General features: G+C 47.7%; 2 protein-coding genes across 5 annotated transcripts in view; one reads left to right on the forward strand and one right to left on the reverse strand.

Annotated features, from left to right (window-relative positions):
- LOC144149225 (protein sprint-like) overlaps positions 1 to 6,867 on the forward strand; it is a 60,110-nt gene extending 53,243 nt beyond the window's left edge. For all 4 annotated transcript variants that reach the window (XM_077680765.1, XM_077680767.1, XM_077680764.1 and 1 more), the window contains exon 19: positions 1,306 to 6,867. In XM_077680765.1, the coding sequence (XP_077536891.1) occupies positions 1,306 to 1,439 (134 nt within the window). In that variant the 3' untranslated portion in view covers positions 1,440 to 6,867. The remainder of the gene's footprint in view (positions 1 to 1,305) is intronic.
- A 7,630-nt stretch (positions 6,868 to 14,497) lies between these two features.
- Positions 14,498 to 20,730, reverse strand: LOC144149149 (D-beta-hydroxybutyrate dehydrogenase, mitochondrial-like). The gene is made up of 4 exons (XM_077680688.1): positions 19,767 to 20,730; positions 16,888 to 17,040; positions 16,071 to 16,276; positions 14,498 to 15,379 (listed from the first exon to the last, which is right to left on the reverse strand). The coding sequence occupies exons 1-4, from the start codon at positions 20,101 to 20,103 to the stop codon at positions 15,044 to 15,046; spliced, it is 1,032 nt and encodes a 343-aa protein (XP_077536814.1). The 5' UTR covers positions 20,104 to 20,730; the 3' UTR covers positions 14,498 to 15,043.
- Positions 20,731 to 21,351: the final 621 nt, after the last annotated feature.

A 21,351-nucleotide genomic window follows, 5' to 3' on the forward strand; every position in this document is an offset into this window, starting at 1 on the left:
GGCGAGTCACTGGTCCCACCCTGACAATCGTCATAGAAGACTACACCGCCTGGACCCCGACTGCAAGTTTCGGTTACCTCCTGGTATTCAGCGAAACTACGCCACGCTGTTTCACCGACTACGGCTTGGCGTAGCCTTTGCCCGTCGCTACAAGCACCTCATTGGCTTTACGAGTGACCCCGACTGTGAGACATGCCATGTACCAGAGACTATTTCGCATGTTCTCTGCCACTGTCCACGCTATGCGCATCCTCGAGAACAATTAGTGAGAACATTGGCCCGTTTGGACTGTCGTGTGGTGTCGGAGGAAGTGCTGCTGGGACCTTGGCCAGACGCGAAGCGTTCCTACAAGGCATTTAAAGCTGTGCTGACATTTCTGCGCAGCAGCGGCCTCTCAGAGATATTGTAGTTGAGGCCCATCCGGCTTAACTTTAACACATACACCGTATCGGTATAGGCATCTTCTATACATAGCCCTTCATTTATTTCTCCGCCATCTTCATCTCTCTCGTCCTCTATCCACACTCTTTCCTCCACTTTCCCTTCCCACACACAGAATAGCTGGCCAGATATACTACCGTCAGGCCGACCTTTTTGTGTTTTTTCATTTCAATAAAAAAAATTCCCCAGTCTGTCTGTCTGTCTCTCCTTGTAAACAATTTTTGAAGATCGCCTTTCTCAGCCGATGAGCGCGCCGCCGCAGCGAGCCGATTGCGGCCGACGCAACACCGACCGCGGCTGACGCAACGGCGAGGCGCCCCCCTGATTTGGCTGATCGTCGGTCGCTGGCAACGTCACTGCCATTGGCTTCCGGTTGCTCTTCCTCCTTCCTGCGCGATCCCGAGGCAAAGGCGGGTCTGCAGTGATTGACGCGTGTCTAGGCGCAGGAATGTAGCTAGCGGAGAACGGAAGTCGAGCGTCGCGATGTCGCATGGCTATTCCCAGTGTTTCCAGCTGCTTTGAAAGAAGCAGAGAGGGAGGAGGAATGGATCGGCAAGGGGGGAGAGGTGCACTTAATTGCTTCTGGCGCAGCTAATACTGAATGTAGATCAATAATTCCAATGGCATTGCATCGCTATATTAGTACTACGCGACAATAAAGACCTTTTGTAACTTTTACAAAAGGCTTTTCTGGGTCCCTTTAATAGATGCATGTACTGCCTTTCCTTATGTTTTATGTTCCAACAAATTTATTCTGGAAAAAAATTACCTCCGGATTTCTTCCCTCTTTTGCCAAGACTGAGATGTGCTTGGCCTCCAAGGTCCATTGTAAACTTTGCTCCCCTTTCGCATTCTCTCACGCAGAAACGCAACTTGCCGACAACGAATGCCCGCAGGCCATCAAGGCAGACCTTCTCGCAACCGGCGTCGACTGCCGCTTTGCCTACAAACGCTACGATGTCAAGTTTGTGTGGCCGTTCAGCGAAAAGCCGGCGTGAACGGAACTGCCAAGCCTGGCAAAGTCTCAAACAAGGGAGGGGGCTCGGAGAACGTGAAGTTGTCTCGCGCTGTCGCACACATTTTAGCCTGAACTGCCTTTTGATGGATTGAACATTGGGGTGTTTAGTAAGTGTAACGGAAAGACAAGAGCCTGTCGCTTAGGGTCAAGGACACGAGAAAGCTGGGGTTTTGTGTGCGTGTTCTTCGTGGTTACAGGCTTCTGCGAACACTTCGCTGCTCTTGGGAAGTGACAGAACGTTATCTTTCTACATGTTTTTTTTTTTTTTTTTTCTTACAAATTGTGCAGAGTTATTAACAGCATTATGTGAACTTTAGTGGTGGGTTTCGTGTTCAGGTGGGAGTTTTATGCGCTGCATGGCACAATCTTCTCAGTGAGACTTTTGGAGCGAGCAAATTTTTGTAGTGTTCACTTTTTTTTTTCGTAACGTTCATGACATTATCTACTCACAGGCTGTGGATGTGATAGCCAGCCAACGAATAGAGGTTTTATGTTTCATAGCTCAATCTGTCTCTTCCGAAAGGAAGGCCACTTACGCTGTCAATCTCCCTTGATCGACGTCCGTCCATTGTGGCGGTAAATTCAACGGCAGTTAGTTCTCTTTTTGTTTCGGAACACTTACGAGCCACTTGGTAGTGTCGTTGAAACAGGGTACGTAGAGTCATAATCAATGAATGCCTCAAGGTTCAAATACTCGCTTCCTATGCGGTTATGTGTAGGTACAATTGCTCTTGTGGAAACCAGTGGTTAAAGTGTCCTGTGAAAGCAAGGGGCAACTTAAAGGGGCACTGACACAAAAATTTAGCATCTTGTTTTTTTCGTTGCGATAAGTAGCTAGTGACCTACTTATCACCTGTAGAAACCTCATTTGCTTCAGCGTGCGACGGTTGTTAAATTAGAGGGATTTTAAATGCGGCCAGTCGCAGTTTCGGTTTCAGCGAGTGCCGCGAAACGATGGATTTTGTGGATTTTGTGTGAACAAAGCTGACCACGTGACCGTCGGAGGGATATCACAGAGCAGAGCCGCCGTAGCACTGTCGAATCCGCATCGACGGCAGTTTCTGCGAATGCCCCCACGTACTGATCTCGTGAGGCGCTAATTAAAAAGCGACCGTGGATGTGGCGCAGGCGCTGCGAGTGCAAATGCTACCGCGGCTAAAGAACGACGCGCGACGCTCGAGGCGGTGGGTGGCAAGACGCGCGCTGGGAGCAGCCGGCCGGTCTGCCTACAGGTCCGCCTACAGATGTGTTCGGCTCAGCACTGCGGCGGATATTCGAGTGCCGCTCTCGTAAGCGGTGCAGATGACAATTTTTAATGCAACCCGCCATCGTATCATTAACTCCTTTCTCATTTAAGCCACTATGGTCGGGACTTGGGGACAATTTCGTGCAGCGGTAACAAGCTATCACTCGAGCTACCTGCGCCGGCCTGGGCCACTTCGCGGCCGTGGCCGCCGCCTGCACAGCGACCGTGCGGCTAGCTCAGTGGGCTTTTCGTGCCTCCGGCGCGTTTTCGCATAAAATGGTAATAAACAGTAATAGAAACAGAGTGCCTGGAATCGCTGTAGAACTTTGGTCGCGGCCAGCTGCCCCATGAGCTGACGAAATCACGGCGCCTCCGCCGCCAACGATCGGGTCGTTCGTTCTCGAGAGCAGAAGCTCCGCCCTCCGGCCCTCCGATTGGAGCGGCGAGCCGGGCGAGCCCGCATAAAACGCCGGTAGTGCGGAAGCGGCAAACACAAACTCGTGACGTGTTTGGATGTTGTTTATTTACAATTGCGCGTGGTCCTCTGCTGGCTGCTCGGTTGCGTTTCGCACACTTCAAAATTGATTTTAAATATGTTCTAGGCTGTATTCGCCGCTGATATTTTGCAGATGATGTATATGTGTTCCCACCAATCTATCTCCGACGTTATCTCGCCTTCAAAATTTTGTGTCAGTGCCCCTTTAAATTAAGCCGCATCGAAGCACGATGAAGTCTTGTCAAAGACTCAAGTTATTCATACACCATGACCAAAATCAAGATTGTGCGAATATTAGAGGCCCTGCACTCGTATTCTACTTGCCTTATGACATATGCAGAGTATATATTTTTTCAGTTGTGCTGAAAAAGCTATAAAAGCAAGTCACAAGTCTATCTGTATCACAGATTACCGCTATCTGTCAGCTGTGTTGATGGTAAAGGAATCAAGAAAAAAACTTGGAACTGCAAAAGTCTTTGTGGCGAAGGGTCAGAAGCATTGAAGCAAGCAGAAAAAGCTACTCAAAAATTCCTAGAGAAATAAATGCCTCGTGTTCACTTTCAATTACAAGTCTGTACTTAGTCGCTGCTTCTGCGCAATTCATTAACAAAGAGTCAGAAATGAATTTGGTAAAACATTCTATATGTCGCCAGCTGTAGTTGTGAGTGTCCTTGGCTCTTTAGCTCGAAAAGAAAACAGAGCAGGACCTTGTTCACTTGGATCTCAACCAGAAACGCCCAAATTATTGGCAAAAGTGGAATGGTCAAAGCGCAAAGTGAGACGCCGTCCATAGATGCCTCTATTTTGCTAGAATGATCCGTCTGCTGCCTTTTTGTCCAGCTGAAATGGTTTTGGTTGTGACAAAACCACGTTCAAGAACCCGGGACTGTGCGTCCTGCAAAATTACGTTTTCGCTTCATGCTAGTGCTACTGCTTCCTTCTCTGTTTCGTTTTACGAGCTCTGAAATTTGCTTAGCTGTACAGTTGTTTCTTTTATTATTATTTTTATTTTTGATCAAGTAGTCTACATAATTGTAACAGAGCCAATTTTAGTTGAGTTTCAAAATACCGATATTTAACGCAGTGAACAAAGCAGTGGCAACAACTGTCTACTAGAACAATATGGGCAGTTTTATGCACGCCAGGTTACTTGGGATCCTACAAATCACATTAATTTGGTCTCCTCTCTTTGTCTACTTTGTTGTGGTGGTGTCCATTTCTTTTGCTTTCTTTGTTTGGAAATGTTAGAGTTGGGCTTGGGTGGAATCATAAGTTTCCCTTGCTGTAAAAATTTTTTAGCCTCTATATGATCATTGTGGTGATTGTGAGGACCCTGGCTGTTTTGTTTTCAATCGTACTCTAGTATTTCTCTGCACTGCAAAATCAACTAAAGACACGACCAGCAACAAGATGTACAGACAGTTACTGCTTTTAAATGTGACTGTTTCGCTTTAGTGGAAAAAAAACTATGAGGTGATGATGATGATGATAAATGTAGGCCTAGTGGAGCAGAAATGAAGTGTGCCGGCATTATGCAAAGTTCATTGCATTCAGGGCTAGCCTGTGTGACAATTTAAGGTGTTTGGCGTGTCGAGTTGTGGTGAAAGTGCTGAACGCACGTAATAAGGAGAACGCACTGCCTTGCCTAAGCAATTTTGCCTTCAATGTGCAAGCCGATCTTTTCCTATGCATAGAGCCTTTAGGTCGCGCACAAATGTCGCATTTCTTACTGCTTTGTGGTGTGTTGGTGGAGATGCGCAGACACTGTCAGGCCGTGACCACGTTTCCTCAGGTTCCAACTGTGAAGTCGTCAATAATAGCCAATGTATTTTTGTAACTTAATGCTTTGCGGAGCCTGTGGTAATTCTATCTTAGGTCAAGTTTCGAACTGTGCATGTGGAGCTTGAGTGGTGAAAAGTTGCTTAACCGCCGTCTGATTGGGTGCTTACATAAGAAAGAAAAAAAAAATGGTTATCTTCATTTAGGCCTCGGGATAAATTAGATTTAGTAGTGACCATTCAAGGATACAGAAACAGTGACCCAACGGCGATTCTTGAGGGGTTTGCGAGAGTGTCCTTATTTAATGTTTATTTATGCCCCTCTTGCAGGTTGAAGGGGGGACACTGCTCTTAAAACAGCTTCCTTTAATTTTGATGTAAACTCTGTGAAACTTGCCAGTCTTGCTGCTTTTCCCCCACTGATTTCAAATGTGCCATTATTTCTTGAGTTAGTCTATTAGTTCCCAAGATAATTAGCCATTTTTGGAGGAACAATAGCCAAAACAGTGTTGGCCATAAAACTGTAATCTTTATATTTTTTAATGCTGTGAACCCTGGTGAATGCAATAAGAGAATCGGTTTTTTTGATGCACCACTTGGAACTAATTTTACAGCTCATTAGGCTTTGGTGGCACCAGTTGCAAGGAACCATTTTGAGTGCCCATTTCAAACACCAAAGTTTAACGAGTTGTAAAATTAGTTCCAAGCGGTGCATCAAAAAAATCGATTCTCTTACGGTATTCACCAGGGTTCATTGTATTTAAAAATGTAAAGATTACAGTTTTATGATTAACACTGTTTTGTCTATTGCCTGACCAAAAATGATTAATTATCAGTAATTATCTTGGAAACTAATAGATTGACTCAAGAAATGATGGCATATTTGAAATCAGTAGGGAAAAAGCAGCAAGGCTGAGAAGTTTCACAGAGTTTAGTTAAAAATTAAAAGAAACTGTTTTAAAAGCCATTTCCCCCCATTAATTGAATGAAATACTACTTTAGGGGGCGTGGTACATTGTGTCTGCCTGATTTTATCTGGGGGAAATTATCTTTTTGTACACCATGCAAATGTAGATATAGAAACAGTCTGACTGTGGCAGGCCCTATGCATGCAACGCTGCTTCTGTCATAGAAGATATTTTCGAAATGCCCTTTCTGCTATGTCCTGTAAACTGCGGTATTGTCCACATCAGCCCCTTTTGGCATTTGCCGGGACAATCGGGTTACCAGACGCTGTGCTCTCTTTGAAACTTGTCTGGACGGCGCTTTGTGCCGGACTAGTGCTTGGACTCGCTCTCGTGCTTTACCTATGGTTGCCTGCTCTCATTGTGCAAATACTCTGTACTAGACTCCGAAAAATCGGGCAGGCTTCCTGGCGTCCACTTCTTTTTCTGTGATTTACAAAGCGTGCGTGACTTCGTCCTTTGTACATGACATTTTTAGCGTAGGTATACGCAGAGTGGTAGCCATGATGCCGCGAGTGCCACACTCGAGACTATTTTCTATCGCTTTTAAAGCCCTCTACTGCTTTGACACGTGTGGGGAGTGTAAATGCTGTTCCAACCTTTGCGAGTGTCCTGCCGTCATGTTTGTGTGAGCTCTTCTCTGCTATCATGGGCTCTTCTCTAGACCTGTTTCGTACTTTAACCGGCTGTTTGTTGAAGTGTTCTGTGCTCACTACTTTGACCTACCCGGTTCTGTCTTGTCCTATTCCCGCCCCTCTACTTTTCAACAGACCGTGTGGTTGCGGTGCACTGACCGATCCTTGAATAGTAGTGCTGCCACCGTTTGCAGGCAAGCTGGGTAGCACTGCAACCAGTGTATTGGCAGGCATCGTTCCCTGCTTCCCTCTCGACTGCCTGATTAAACCTCTTTTGGGCTAGCACGACTCTTGTGTCCTGTCTTACAAGGAGCACGAAAAGCTTGGAACAATCGGAAGGTCAGGGGACCTTTATCAAAAATGCTTTAAGTGCAAAGCACTTTAGGGGCCCGGCTTGTCATTGTACAGTAAACCCTGGTTACAAGAGACACTTAGGGACCCGGGAAAGTTGTTTCGTGTAACCAAGGTCTCTTGTAAGGGAAGTTGCTAACATGGCAATCATTAGAAAATCAATGAAACCGCTTTCATTAAAATCTCTTATTACCAATGAACTCATACTTCTAGCGAACTATAGCACAGGACGAAGAAAGAAAGAAAAGACGAAACACACGCTACACTTCAACTTGGTTTATGCAAAAGGAACAGGGAAACACGCATATATGTACATGATTCGAAAAAAAAACAAAAACAAACAAGCACACGATTCCGCAGAAATGAAACGGCGCAAAGTTATCACTCGCTCTTATCACTTTTCCATTCTCGCTAGAAGTACGAGTTGATTAGTCAGCAGCAACCAACTCGCCCAACTATGCGCTTTAATTGTCTAATGAAGTTTACTATAGCTCTTACGGGGTCATGATATATAGCCACCATTGTCACACACCGTCATGCACCCAAACAGAGGCTTCAAAAAGGTCGCCGCTTCCCCTAGTCGGTATCGAACATGGGTCCTCCGTGTTACAGTGCCAATGTTAATCCCATTGCACCACTGAGACACACGTTGCTCATATGCAAATTGTTGGGAGGGGATCTTTGCGCTACGCCAGTGCCACTGAGGCTGATGTTGCTGGGCCGCATGTAAGTACACAATAATGTAAAGTGAGGAAAAAAAGCGTGAATTAACAAATTAATTAGTTCAAATTTAGGAAAACTCAATCTAGCGACTCGTTATAGGCCTTTTCCTCTCGACTACTTTCACTATCAACGGCAGGCCGATACCGAAACTAGTCAAAAGAGGGCGCCACAGCCCCTCTGGCAAATCCCTGCTTGGCACTTGTCAGCTTCTTTCACGTTGAGTGGAACTGCTTTAATTTTATGCGCACCACTTTAGTCGTTCGTTAATTGTCACTGCAGAAATGAAATATAACAGACTGCCTAACGTTTTTGCCTACGTGTTCATGTTGAAACGCAGGAAGTATCAACAGAGAAAACTGGCCGAGTTGGTGTGGATGAAACTTTTGAGAAGGCACTGCAACGAGTGCCGTATGTTCCGGTGTACAAGTGTAATTTAATGAAGTTGCCGGCACCCATGAGTCATTATGTTAAGTAGGGAACTTCATGAAATCAACAAAGCATTAGTGCTATCTAAATTGGTTTGGTAAATCAGGAAAATTGTAAAATCAGGTTTTATTAAGTTGATGTTCTACTGTATAGGTCACACTGCAGCATGAAGGCTGTTTTATTTTTTGGCAAACTTTGTCGCTAAGTTACACCTTTGTGTAAGTTTCACCCCCTCCCTCGGATTCTTACAAATGGCTTGAGTCTATCTTCAACACTCGTGCCATTCCTCTTTTGCTTAGCATGTAACTTATGCCTAACCAGTACAGTCGAACCTTGTTATAAGGAAGTATCGGGACAGCAAATTAGTTGGCTATAACCGATATTCGTTATAACAGTAGAGGTAAAAATCGGCTCTAACAAATGGGCAATCTGGCTCGCGCAAAAATACTTGGTACAAAAATGCATTTTTTTAGACCTCGAACCCACTATACACAAGGTACCCCTTACCGTTCTCCTTGTTGCATTTTGAGCTCAATGATATGGAACATAAGTACGTGAAATTACAACAGGACAGAATTCACTTGACAAAACAGGACTGCGACCTTATTTAATGAAGGATGTGATCTTCGCCTGTCTGGTGGATACTCGCACCACTGAGCAGGATTAAGTTTTACACCGTGTCCACGAACAAATGGGGACTTTATACTGCTGCTGTTTAGAACTACGGGGTTTTTTTTTTCAATTAGCTTCTAAGCCTCCTGGTCAAATATTTCTTAGTTATATCCCATATCACGCGCGGCTCTCACGGTTTCAGTTTCGTTATAAAAGAATAATTGTCATAAAGCATTAACAACCAAAGTCTCTGTTTAGTTTGCTATAGCCAATAATTCACTATATCAGTGTTCATCATAACGAGGTTCAACTGTACTAACATAACACAATGTTCTGACAAACGTCGTCTCCCACCACCTTTTTGGTAAGCTGGGCAATCATGGTAGAGAACAAGCTGTCGCCTTACCAGCACTACTTGCAGCATTCACCTGTGCATCCTGTTCTTGCTTCAAAAGAAAATCCAAGATTTAGACTGCTTCGCAGGACGGACAGTATTGCCACTAAAGGAACACAGACGGCAAGCACCAGTACGATTATTTTCCAATTAGCCCGAAGGTGAGCGCATGTTCTTGCAGCATCTTCGGGATGTATTGATATGTTCATGTTGGAACATCGCCCCCTGTATTTTTACAATACAGGAGGCGATGGTTGGAAGCACTGGGTGAATGTGGGATCATGTGGCCTGTTGTTCAACTAGTGTTGAGGGCAAGTCTTACTGGCATGAATTGCTTGACTACAAGCCCAAGAACGTTTTGCATTTAAAGAAAGGCGTACCAGGAACAAAAAAAATTACACCATCTTCCCGACGGGAACCCTGAGGTGATGCGAAGCATCGCAGAGTTGCAATCCAAGCCAAGCCAAGCCAATCGAATACAATCCAATGCCCCTCGCGAGAGAGTGTTCGCTATCGGAGAGGAGAGGGGGTGAGCGGCGAAGAGCGCAGCTGGCGCGGCGAGGAGAATGGGGGAGGGGTGGACGCCGACAACGCCGGATGGATGCAGGGACAAGGCGAGTGAATGAGATGCGTTGCATCTAATAAAGGCATTTACAATGCTGCGCAAAGCATACCTGCTGCAATTTGGGCGTTACCAATGCTGCGCAGAGCTAATTGATCCAAAAACATGTTGTAATAGAGAAGACTTAACACCGTATTCTGAGTCCCTCCTCCACTCCATTCGCTCCTTCCACTCTGCTGAGGGGATGATTTCGCAGTGCCTATGCATGGGCAAATCGATTTCAAGGATCTCCTCTACTGGAGGCTCGAGTGGAGGGAGGACTCAGAATACCAGGTTTAGACTGCAGAAGGCAAAACGCATCTTGCGTGAAAAGAATTGGCCGCATAATGTTTACTTTGCTGCAAATAACTGGTCTCTTCGGTTGCCTGACCACAGCACTATGGGGTTTGAAACTGCTCTTGTGGGCATATTATTATGGACAGACATGTTATGGGCACATAAAATATGAATAAAAGCCCTGGCATCGAACGACATATCCGCTGTGCCGGGAATAGTCTTCTTTCCCTCCAGATATTCTTTTCCCTCTCACTTTAAATTTCTGCAGCTAGTATAGTTGGAAGTGATTACAAAGCTAACAATGGTCCTTCAAAGAGGGCGGCCACCTGTTCACATGCAAACTGACTTACAGCATCTCGGTTGTCCAGTAAATTCCTTTCTTGCAACTGATATCCCCCTGTGTGTGGCTTTACCATGTACACAACAAGGAGGCTAGAGTAATCTAGCCCAATTTGTCTACAAGGAGCGAGGGACGTAGCCAACGAATGCTGCTGAGTGTCTCTTGTAACGAGGTTTGGAGGTTTGAACCTCCGGAATTTTTTCCCGGCAGAGTGTAAGGGAGGCTTGGTGTTCCTTTTGGCATAACCCCACCCTTACAATAACCCATAACCGCTCCGAAAAAAATTTCTGGCTACGGCCCTGCAAGTCGCCCAACCATTTTGTGGGGTGCATTTCTGGAGAACCAGTGAGGCCAGATTCCGGCATCCTCAGATTGGACGAGTACAGTTTCGTGGGCTTGGTGATGCGGAATTGGCTGATGTGTTTACCTGCACCAACAATTGATTACAGTTCATCTCGACGGTGATTGCTTCGCTGCTCAAGCTTATCCGTCAAGACGATAAGTATACTTCCTTGCGGAAAAACGCGCGCAAAATGGCGATCGCGGGAAAACGCGCTCCGCAAAATGCTCCCACTCAGCGAGATTTCTCTGTCGCGCGAGGATGGGTCACGAAACTATTCGAAGCGCGCCGCGGCGTCGAGCGAGCCAATCAGAGACCCTGTGAGTCACGTGGGCGCCGAGGTCGACGTTCTCGTCTGCTAACGAGCGTGCGCCGAAGGCAAGCCGAACCGCGTTTCCTATTAGTTGGTGACCGGCTTTTCAAGATCAAAGGGATTTTGTGTTCATCCGCAACCAATGGCGTCTCGCCGTTTGTGTGACGCCTGCGACGTACGTTTGAAAGAAGAACTACTTCCAATATGGCCGCGCTCGCTTCCCCACCGCTGCTGCGCTGTCGAGCGACAACGAGGTTGCCGAGAACCAACAGCTCTGTAGGCGATTTGTGTTACGAATGTGCTGTAGTGCATCAAGAAGCCGCTTATCGTCACCTGTCCCGTGTGTGTCCTGCCGCGTCGTGGTTTGTACGTACGTGAGGAAATCGTGGCGGCACTGGTGGGCTGTTTTACGTACATGTAAGCGCTGGACACATGTACAACTGGTGCACGCGATTCGCATGCGACTGATCGTTACGATTGATCGTTAGGACCTGTTTTGGCGTCGATCGCTGGTCGGAGGAGGCTCACGACGTGCGTCTGGCAAGCCAGATGCAGTCGTGCCATTGTTGCAATCGTCGTGAGGCCACAGCCAATGAGAGCCCGCTGAGCCCCAACCCCCCGCAACCGGCGCGCGTTGCTCTGGTCGGCTCGGGTGTTGGGAACTTTAGGCTTAGCATCCTGGCGGATATTTGATCGCCGCTATCTGTGTAACTGCGAATGACAATCCGTAACACAACTTTTCACCACACTATCATCCCTTTTCTCGCATAAGCTACTTCTTTTTAGCGATCAGATTGATTCAGAAGAGCAGCGACAAGCGCGGTTGCTACCGTGGTCTGCGCCGGTTCGAGCCGCTGAGTGTGCCGAGCTGGCAGGCGCGACCGGCGTGTGCGCGGACTGTTTCCGAAGGCAGAAAACGCTCCGCGATTGCCTGCTTTATCCATTTCTTGCGAACAAACGCGCGGAATCTACAAATTCAGCTCAGCGATCGTCGTAGTTGAACATCTGCGTAGCCTGTTTCGATGCTTCCGCGCAGGTATTGCCATCTCTCGACCGGTCGGCGCACCGCCCGCCGCGCGCCGCGGCGGCCGGTCAGCGTAGGCTTGCATCGCGGCAGATATCTGATCGCCGCTTTTAAAATAAGCCGTGATAACGATCCCTAGCACAATTTTTCACCACACTAACACCTACTTTCTCGCATGTGGAACTTCATTTTAACGATCAGATTGATTCAGAAGGGCAGCGACAAGCGGTTGCTACCGTGGTCTGCGCCGGTTCGAGCCGCTGAGTGTCCGAGCTGGCAGGCGCGGCCGGCGTGTGCGCGAACTGTTTCCGAAGGCAGGAAACACTTCACGATTGCCTGCTTTATCCATTTTTTGTGATTAAACGCGCGGAATCGTCGTAGTTGACCATGGAGCAAAAACGGTGGGCGGAGCGACGCCGACGACGCATCGCATGCGCGCATCGGGTCATGTGTCTCAAATTCACGCGTTCGACTAGTCGTGGTGACAGTCGTAACGATCAGTCGCATGCGAATCGCGTGAACCAATCGTACATGTGTCCAGCGCTTAAAAGGCAGGGACGCCGACCACAAAGTTAGTGACCTATTTAATTTAATGTTTTAATGCATTTAACGCTTTCGTCTTATATAACAGATCTCGGATCGAGGTTTTCTCACGGGATGCGAAGCCATCTCAATTGCGTAGCAATTACTATCGATGAGTGAACTTCGATTTGCTTGGTTTAAAATCAAGATATTCTGTGGGGTATGACTAAAGTATCACATTAATTAATGAATCCGCGAGCCTCCTGAGTTCTTGGGCTCCGTATACGATCTTGTCCAGAAAATTTTCTCTTTCAGAAGTCCTGCTCTACCGCTCTTTCTAACCTAGTAGGCCCAATGAAATTTCGCGTACTCACAGAATTCCGCTTGCGGCAAGCCGCCGTAGAACGAGAATGATTGCTATCCTCCACAACGTACGCACAACTAACATTTATTAGCGGCATGGCCACCGACAATGGCAGCTATAGGTGTAGCGGTGCCTCAGTGGCAAAGGCTTCGTGCTGCTGAACCTCGAGGCTCGTGTTCCATCATAGCTTTTTATGTAGTGCAGGAGAGAAACTAAAATGCCCGCGTTTCTAGATTTAGGCGCATGTTAATGACTTCCTGTCCGTCCAACAGTCGAGCACCCAGGGCCAGCTTTGGACGTCCACTGTACGTCCGTGTTTGGATGTACATTTGTGGACGTACTGTGGACATCCACCAACGGATGTACAAAGGATATACATCTTTTGTATGTCCGGAGGACATCCGCCTGTGGACGTACAATGTTACCACGAGCATCAAATAATGGCGTAAATTGCATATAATAGCAAAAAAGGAAAAGGTACTCTGATTTTCAATAAAAAGGATTTTGTACATCAACATCCTGACTTGTACATTGCAAGTTTATTGTGTGTGTTACTGAAATTAAGGCTATTTTATTTTACTTGATTGAAGCTCCTCACCGACTCCAACGATGATCTCTTAGGGGAAGGGCAATTATAAGAACTAAGAACTTCTAACGGGACGTGCGAAGCAAGTTTACCGTGTTCGTGTTATAATCAATTCTCTTTACCCCCCCTTATCTGACCGGTAGTGCGTTGGTGTTGCGTGGTGTAGTATTCGTTGTAGGAATATATATGCTTATCGTTAATGCAGCAATTGTGATTCTGTAAATTTTGACTGATCTTCCGAAATGCATCCTATTTCGGATGTCCGAATGGACGTACGGCAGTGTTAAATCCGGACGGCCCACGGGCGTACGTGGTATGGTTATCAGCTCTGAAACATACGTCCAGCGGACGTCCGCTAGCCCCTGAATGGACGTGCGCTGGACGGCCGACGGACGTCCGGTGGTTGCTTGGGACGAGGCGACGAAGCTTCTGAAGTTGTTTGGATCGCCTTTGGCTGGTATAAACCGCCCAAGTTCCCACGAAATTTAAAACAATGTCGTTGGGTTGCTGTAAAGATACTAGAAACCATCAGTCGTCGGTCGGTCCAAATCCCGGCAACAGCAGTAAAATCAAATTTATTTTCTACAATAAAAATATCGAAAGTCAACATTCACTCACGCACAAGACCATAAGGTTTTCACTGTAGGCATTTTATGCCAGCACGTAAAGCAGCGCTCAGCGTTTTCTTCACGCGTTCACTTTGTTCTACCCTGCGTTATCCCGCTGCAGTTTTTGCTTGCAGCAAAATCGCACTTGGAAGCGGCTCAGAGCGCACGTTGACTCTCACAGGACCAAAGACGGAAGCACGAAGCCTACTGCAGCTCCACAGTACACCGGTGCAACGAAACAACGTACTGCAGTCAGGACAGTGAAGTCTCCCTGCAGATTACAGGATCGGAGCGAAACATGGGAAAAACCGGCGAGAAATGAGACGTAAACGCGAAGCAAAGGAAAGACAACACACACTCTGGTGTATGCTGTCCAGCGTGTGTGTTGTGTTGTCTTTTCTTTGCTTCGTGCCTGCGTTTCATTTTTTTTTTTTTTTTTTACAGATACTGCAGGCCCTTTTCAGGCCCATGCAGGAGTGAAGACAAAGAAATACATCGGCAGAAATTCAACATACAACTCGACAATACATCAGTGCTGCTTGACGTAATTTTAAAACGTACAACACACATAGGTGGAGGCGTAAATATGCTTACACAATCCCGATGGTTTTCCCAAATTTCAGCATGGACAAATTGGTCCAGAGCTGCACTTCCACGGAGTGAAACACGGTGCACGCTGCACCAATCACACGACCTTTGGTCACTCGGAATCCGTTTTCTGTGCTTTGTCATGCACTATGTAATTAATGCCAGAGTTCACGTCTCACACGGTAATGTTTTTCGCATTTCCCGCACTGGAAGCGTGCCCACCAATGGCGTCACTCGGTGTCGACTCGGCATTGTCTTCCGGTGGATGCTCGACCGCCAAGAACTGTTCGCGGTGGCCGCCACTCCCACACCCTAAGACCAGAGTTCCCAAAAAAACCTCTCTCTCTCTCTCTCTCTCTATCTCTTGGCACAAGCTCAGAAGGCCTTGCTGATGTGGTGCTGCTGTTCCCTGGCGTGCCTGACGCCGAGGCACTTGATCACGTGGTAGAAGACCGCCTGCAGCCTGTCCGCCACGAAGACGGGCATGAGCGCCAGGATGCGCAGGTACAGGGCCCACATGGTCTTGTCGCTCATGTACCGGGCCCGGGGCCGCGCCGAGCCCAGCGCGTGCTCGATGTGCGCGAACACGGGGCTGTCGTCTAGCTGACCCGGAGACATCATGCCTCCCTTGGACACCCAGCCGCTCGTGAAGCCCGCCATGTACAACTCGTGCACGGCGCGCTGCTCTTCGTTCAGGCCCTCCCACATGGCCTGCGTGCGGAAACTCCTCGTGTTGTAGCGGAGAACGGAATGGCAACTTCACAGCGCGGAGAAAAAAATTTACACCAATTTCACTCAACGTGAAGGCTGTCAAGTGCGAAGCAGTGATTCGCCGAAGGGGCTGTGGCGCCCTCCCTTGACTAGTTTCAGTATCAAAGCTGGCGTTGATGCCGAAAGTAGACAAGAGAGGACGCCGCAGACCCTGAAAATGGAAGCGGAAACGTCGTTAGAGCTTGCATTAAAGCTATAACAGGGCAGAGAAATCACACATCAGAAAGGAAAATTTCTGCGATAATTCCAACGGCAGTGCTTTGCTTTTTGAGGCAACGGGCTTTGCGGGGAAGTATACACAAAATGATGGGGTATGCGTAGTTTGTGGGAAAGAAACAGAAACTATGCGGCGCATAGTGTTGGAATGTGAGTGTATCCATCCAAATCTACATAAGGGAAATATTCGGCTCCCAGAAGCCCGAGGATTTAAATGTAGCACAGAGGGAAAAGCTGTCGAGGCAAACGATTTTCAAGCAAAGGCAAACTTTCCCGAACACTGCGATTATATTCAAGGTTTTAGGAACTGGATCCGGTTTTTAACCACAAAATGACACGTGACTGCAAGGTTTATTAGTAAATCCAGTACACGACTGCGGGGGGGGGGGGGGATATGGCACCAAGTGCAACCTACCTTGGCGTCTTTGTCCTGCCTGTCCATCAGCCCCGTGTGCTTGACGAGGTCTCCGGGCCGGACGACGCTGACGTGAGCCCCGTGCCGGGCCATTTCGAGTCGCAGGCAGTCGCTGAACGACTCGAGCGCCACCTTGCTGGCGCAGTAGGCGGCCATGCAGGGCATGCCCGACACCGCGATCACCGTGCTCACGCTCACCACGCGACCTGCAGACGACGGAGGTCCCCGAGGAATAGCCGTGAGCGAGGGCACGTCCAATAGATATCATCGACGAACGATTTACAGGATACTTGGCGTCTGAGGAGACACCTTGGAGTAACTTCATCAAGAGCCGTCTAATTAGTAATCGCGACCGCTGCCGAACGAAAAGTTCCACTTACTTCCAGCCACTCCTATCCTGCGCTATTGAACGTGTCCATTGCTACCGAATGTTCTCACCACTCCACAAGGCTGTCCCCAGACTTATATATTGGTAGCCATTCTGGTATTCGGGTGTGTTTTGAGTCTCTCAGTCTTGTGTGCGAAAGCGGGCAGTGCGAGGTTGCGTCGTTATAAATAACTGAAGACACTTATATCGCCTTCATGACGTTTATGAATTGCGTAACCCAGTAAGGATTGAAGTTTAAAAATACGTCTATTAAGCAAGCTGACACTACGGACGGATAAGGCCCGGACTTTGTTCACTACGCTACGAAATGCAAACAAACCTTTGATCACGGCTTGTATGCGGCTGGGCATTCAAACTTACTCTTGTACATTGCGCTCGTATACTTTTTGGCGTCAAACTTTTTCGGAGCACAAGAGAGAGGGTGGTGACCTTTGCTCCTGCGCACGAAGGGCAGGCAGGCCTTGGTGAGTCGGAGGGTGCCGAGCAGGTTGACGTTGATGGTCCGTTCCACCTGCTCCAGGGTCAGCCACTCGAACTCGCCGAGGACGCACACGCCGGCGTTGTTCACCAGGCCCCAGAGTCCTGCGACCAGAGGTCACGGCACATCTTTTATTCGACAGAAGAGGGTAATGGGAAACCCATATACGGTTGTTTATATCCTGTGGGCTCGTAACAAAAACCAAATAATGCATGTCTTTACTAGTAGTCGAACCAAGAGTCGAAAAACGGGAATCGTATCTCGGTGTGACGTGGCATTTTAAAACTTAAAGGGGCCATGCAGACAAAACACAAGTTTGGTTCATTCGAAAGATTGCCTCGTTAGAATCATACTGACTTAACTTTAACGTAAACCTTGCTCAAATAAACTATATAATTAGGAAAAAAGGGAATGGCAATTCGACACACTAGCTCATTTTCCGCAACAGAACCTATGATGTCATATGTGGCAGCTCTGCGACTGGCTGAGGCCGCCAAAAGCAAACGAAAAATTAGGCAGGGCTTACAAGCTTGCCCAACGAGCTATTTGCGCTTAAATTAAGGGCACATTCTTTTTATAGGAGTGAGAATGGCGGGGTAAACACTGGAAGTTACGAAAGTACACGAAAACATAGAAATACCTATGCGTACTACTGATGGTACTGCGTGCACTATGCTTGTTTTAGCTGTTCAGCACTGCGGCACTTTGGGGTTGTCTCAGTCGACACTGGCCGATTTTCGTAAGCGACTGTCTCTTACGTGACCATATTTGTCGAGCGAACACTATGTTTCACGATACGATTATTTTCTACCAAAACAAAAACAAGCAAGGTACAAATACTGTCAAAGACAAAGCAAAGGTAGAAAACGGTCCTTCGCGGTATGGTGGCGCCATCTAGGTTGACTAACGGTAAACAAGGTTCCGCGATCGGCTGCTGAGCGGTTCTTGTGATGCCATTGCAGAACTTCAATCAGAAAATCGAGTTCGTGATTTCTCATTGCAGGTTGGTCAACACGTGAACTTTAAAAATTTTAGGTTATAAAAAATAGCTGTGAGTGAATTGGAAGCGGGTTGGTTCCATTACCCTCCTCCTTTACTGCTCCTCATTCTCCTCGCCCACCTCTCTTCCCTTCTCTATCTCCATCCAACGCCACCTAGAGAGGGTTTAAAATATTATCTAGGTGGTGTTGCTCCATCCCGCTGTTCCTCCTCCCTTTCCCCTTTCCGGCTCACCGCTCTTGGCTATCCCTCCCCTAATTACATCAATCTATAACCAATTCTGCTTTGAAGCGATACGAGGCAATGCCAAACGGGGTGTTGATGTGAACTAAGAGCTGCCGCTCAAAATCTACATCGAATACGATAGTGCCCCATTTTCAATTAGTTTGTCATCTCCCTTTAGGATCTGGAGCTGAAAATGACTGTAAACGAACAGCATCCGCAGTCACGAAATGAGCACATTATGGTGCGAAGGCCGTGGACAACAGTTGTCCTTGTTTTGTCCTCCTTGTTTTGTCCTAAATATATTCACTTTCAATTTTATGCCTAAGCCAGGAGACGCGATCGCCAAGCGGCAAGTGTTGTGAAATTTACAGCTATCCAGCCCTTGTCCTTGGGAAAAAAATACATACATTTAAATAAATGTTTATTCCCCCTCCTCCTCATGCTTGCAAGAGCAGCTGCCACGGGTCGCGACTGTTGTTGTTGTTCCTCTTCTGGTGGCACATACCCACGTGGGGGATTGGCCAAGAAACGGGGTGGCTTTTGGGGGCTAAAACGCCCACCTCATAGCCCTATACAATCAGCCTGTAGGAATTGGGGTTCGCGGCTTTCCGGACTAAGGCCACCCGCAACAGCATCCTCCGCTCCAATAAACGTCCATGCACAACTTTTTCTAATCATACTGGATGATGATGATGACGACGATGATGAGGATATACGCCCACGACTACATTGTGCAGTACGCGACTGAACTGTCAGTGCTTGCGTGCAGGCGAACTGATGCGAAAAAGCAGGGGCTGTGGAGGAAGGAGGGGCCAGGAAGGGCTCGAGCCCCGCCCCCTGCTGACAAAAAGAAGGGCCTCAGTTCGTTTGGTTCTTGGCACGATTACGCAAACCATGACTAAAATTTAAAAAAGGACTGGTGGAGTAGTACGCGGTGCCAGGCTCAAATAATAAGAATGAGACATTTTGTAAAACGTATGACCCACCTGCCAAGGCTAACCAAATTCTACTTGTTTTGTTTTCTTTTTGTAAATTCGTACTGACACATTACAAACCACCGAGTTTTGATGTTCCTGTAAGAGGTGGTAAAATATTTGCCTTCCATAATTTTATTCGTGATAACGATTGTAACACGCATAGAGGCGCCTGCAAGTATACAGTTAAAGTGCCATGTAGGTGTACGATTGCTCTTCCCTAATAAATAACAACCATACTTATTAAATTGCGTACGATGTATAAAGGCGATAAAGGGATTTTGTTTGATTCAAGATTCATGTGGAAAAGATAGGACCGATCGCAGTAACGAAACTGTCCATTTTAGACGCCAAAAAAAGCACTTTTGTTTCTATATCCACAAAGTCATCATCATGATTAGTATCATCATTATCGATTGTCTTGAGCCTCTGTGCGATAAGATAGGTCCACGCTTCTAGTTTCGTTTGGCCACAGCACAGTGTCAAAGCTACCTTGTTCACGCTGTAAAACCTGCCCTTCAGGGCGGCAAATTTTGTCCTATAAGGGGTGGCGATATTTTAAAAACAACGCCTGCACAAACTTACGTCTATTATGTTATAACACTGCGCCGAACAACGCAGGAAAGGCCAACCTTTTTCTTCCAGCTCAGCTTCGACGATCGCCTGTCGGACGCTCTGGTCGTCCGTGATGTCCAGCTGGAACACTCGCACGGGATGTTCGCCTTCAAGCTGGGACAGTTCCCTGGCACCCCGGCTGTCGGTGCTTAGACAACCCGCCAGAACCTGGTAGCCGGCCGCGTGCAGCCGCTGGGCGAGCCGCAAGCCGATGCCGGAGTCGCAGCCACTCACCAGCACTCGCTTCCCGCCACCAGAAAAGCGCACGCTCCTGAACAGCAAGCGGTTCGGTCCCAGTAGCCAGTCGTAGAGGAAAGTCACAATTCGGGTTATCAACTCCAGTATTCCCAGCATCCTGGTGGTTCCTGTATGCACCGACGACGGGAGTTCGGTTTCGTTCCTGGACGATGGTTGCTGAACGCGTCGCAGATGTGGCTAACTCCTCAGCAGACGGCTTTGCAGATGATCGTCTGCTTTCAAGTCAAGAGGAACTGGCCATTCGCCGCGTTGAGAGCTTGATGTTGAGTCCGTTAGGCGTACGGTTTACCTAAACCACCTAAGACTTCAAGTGCGAGAAGCCGACTGCGATCGGTCGCGCAGTAAAGCAGACGACGCTAGAGTATCGCACGACTTCTGCCGCCTCTCGACGTCGAGGAGGCCTTTTGAAGACCGCTCGCCCTTCTCGAAGACGTTCCCTAGACGTTATCTTCATCTCTACGCGGATCTGCGGCACCGACGCAAAGGCGACACGTCGTCAGCGCGCGCGCCGGCTGATAAGATTGTCATGGTGATCAGCGGTAAGAGGACTCTAAACCAGAAAGGATATATTGCGGCGCCAAAGAAAGCCGCTCATTTTCGCCAAGCCTTATTGTCAAGGCCACGGCGCTTGGGCAAGTGGTCAGCGGGCTCGTTTAAGTACGTGGTGCGCCAGTTTTCCGCTTCCTTGTGCGACGGTTCTGAATATGTACCCTTGTCTGTACAGATCGAAACTTTGTCCCGATCTAATCGTCAGGGGTCACCTGTGCCTGCATACAAAAGAGATAAAAAGTGGAAGCCAACGCCCGGTACTCATCTTCTTGAGCGCACTATCAACACTGAGGTGAAAGCAGATAGAGCGCGATAATGACGGCGTTATTTTAAGCCGGGGTTTGCGATCAGCTCAATGTACACGTCGAAAGGTTTTTCTGTGAGAAGTTACCAGCTTTGCAGAAGGCTTTTTGTGGGAACACAGCGCTCCGCTGGTAGCATTACAGCTCGTGTTGTTGGCTCGGCAGCGCTCGGGGAGAAAGCTACTAGTCGTCAGTAAACACAAACCGACAATAACATCAAAAACAACAATTGTTGTTTTTGATGTTATTGTCAGTGCTGACATTTTCGGCGCTGGCATTGATGTTATTGTCGTTATTGACATTCCACTCTGCGATGAGTGCATGACCAGCGAAGCTGTATATAATACACATGACACGCATGGTCATAAATAATGTACATGTATTTATTTTTCTCATCATTTGGTAATGGCAGTAACTATGACTTTGTGACTGCTTAATCAAACTTCAAGGATAGGATTCTATCCGGCACACGAACACGACGCCACCCGCTTCC

The sequence above is a fragment of the Haemaphysalis longicornis genome, unplaced genomic scaffold, assembly GCF_048455015.1.
Source record: "Haemaphysalis longicornis isolate Haplotype H1 unplaced genomic scaffold, Haemaphysalis longicornis Haplotype H1 scaffold_8, whole genome shotgun sequence".
NCBI lineage: Eukaryota > Metazoa > Arthropoda > Arachnida > Ixodida > Ixodidae > Haemaphysalis > Haemaphysalis longicornis.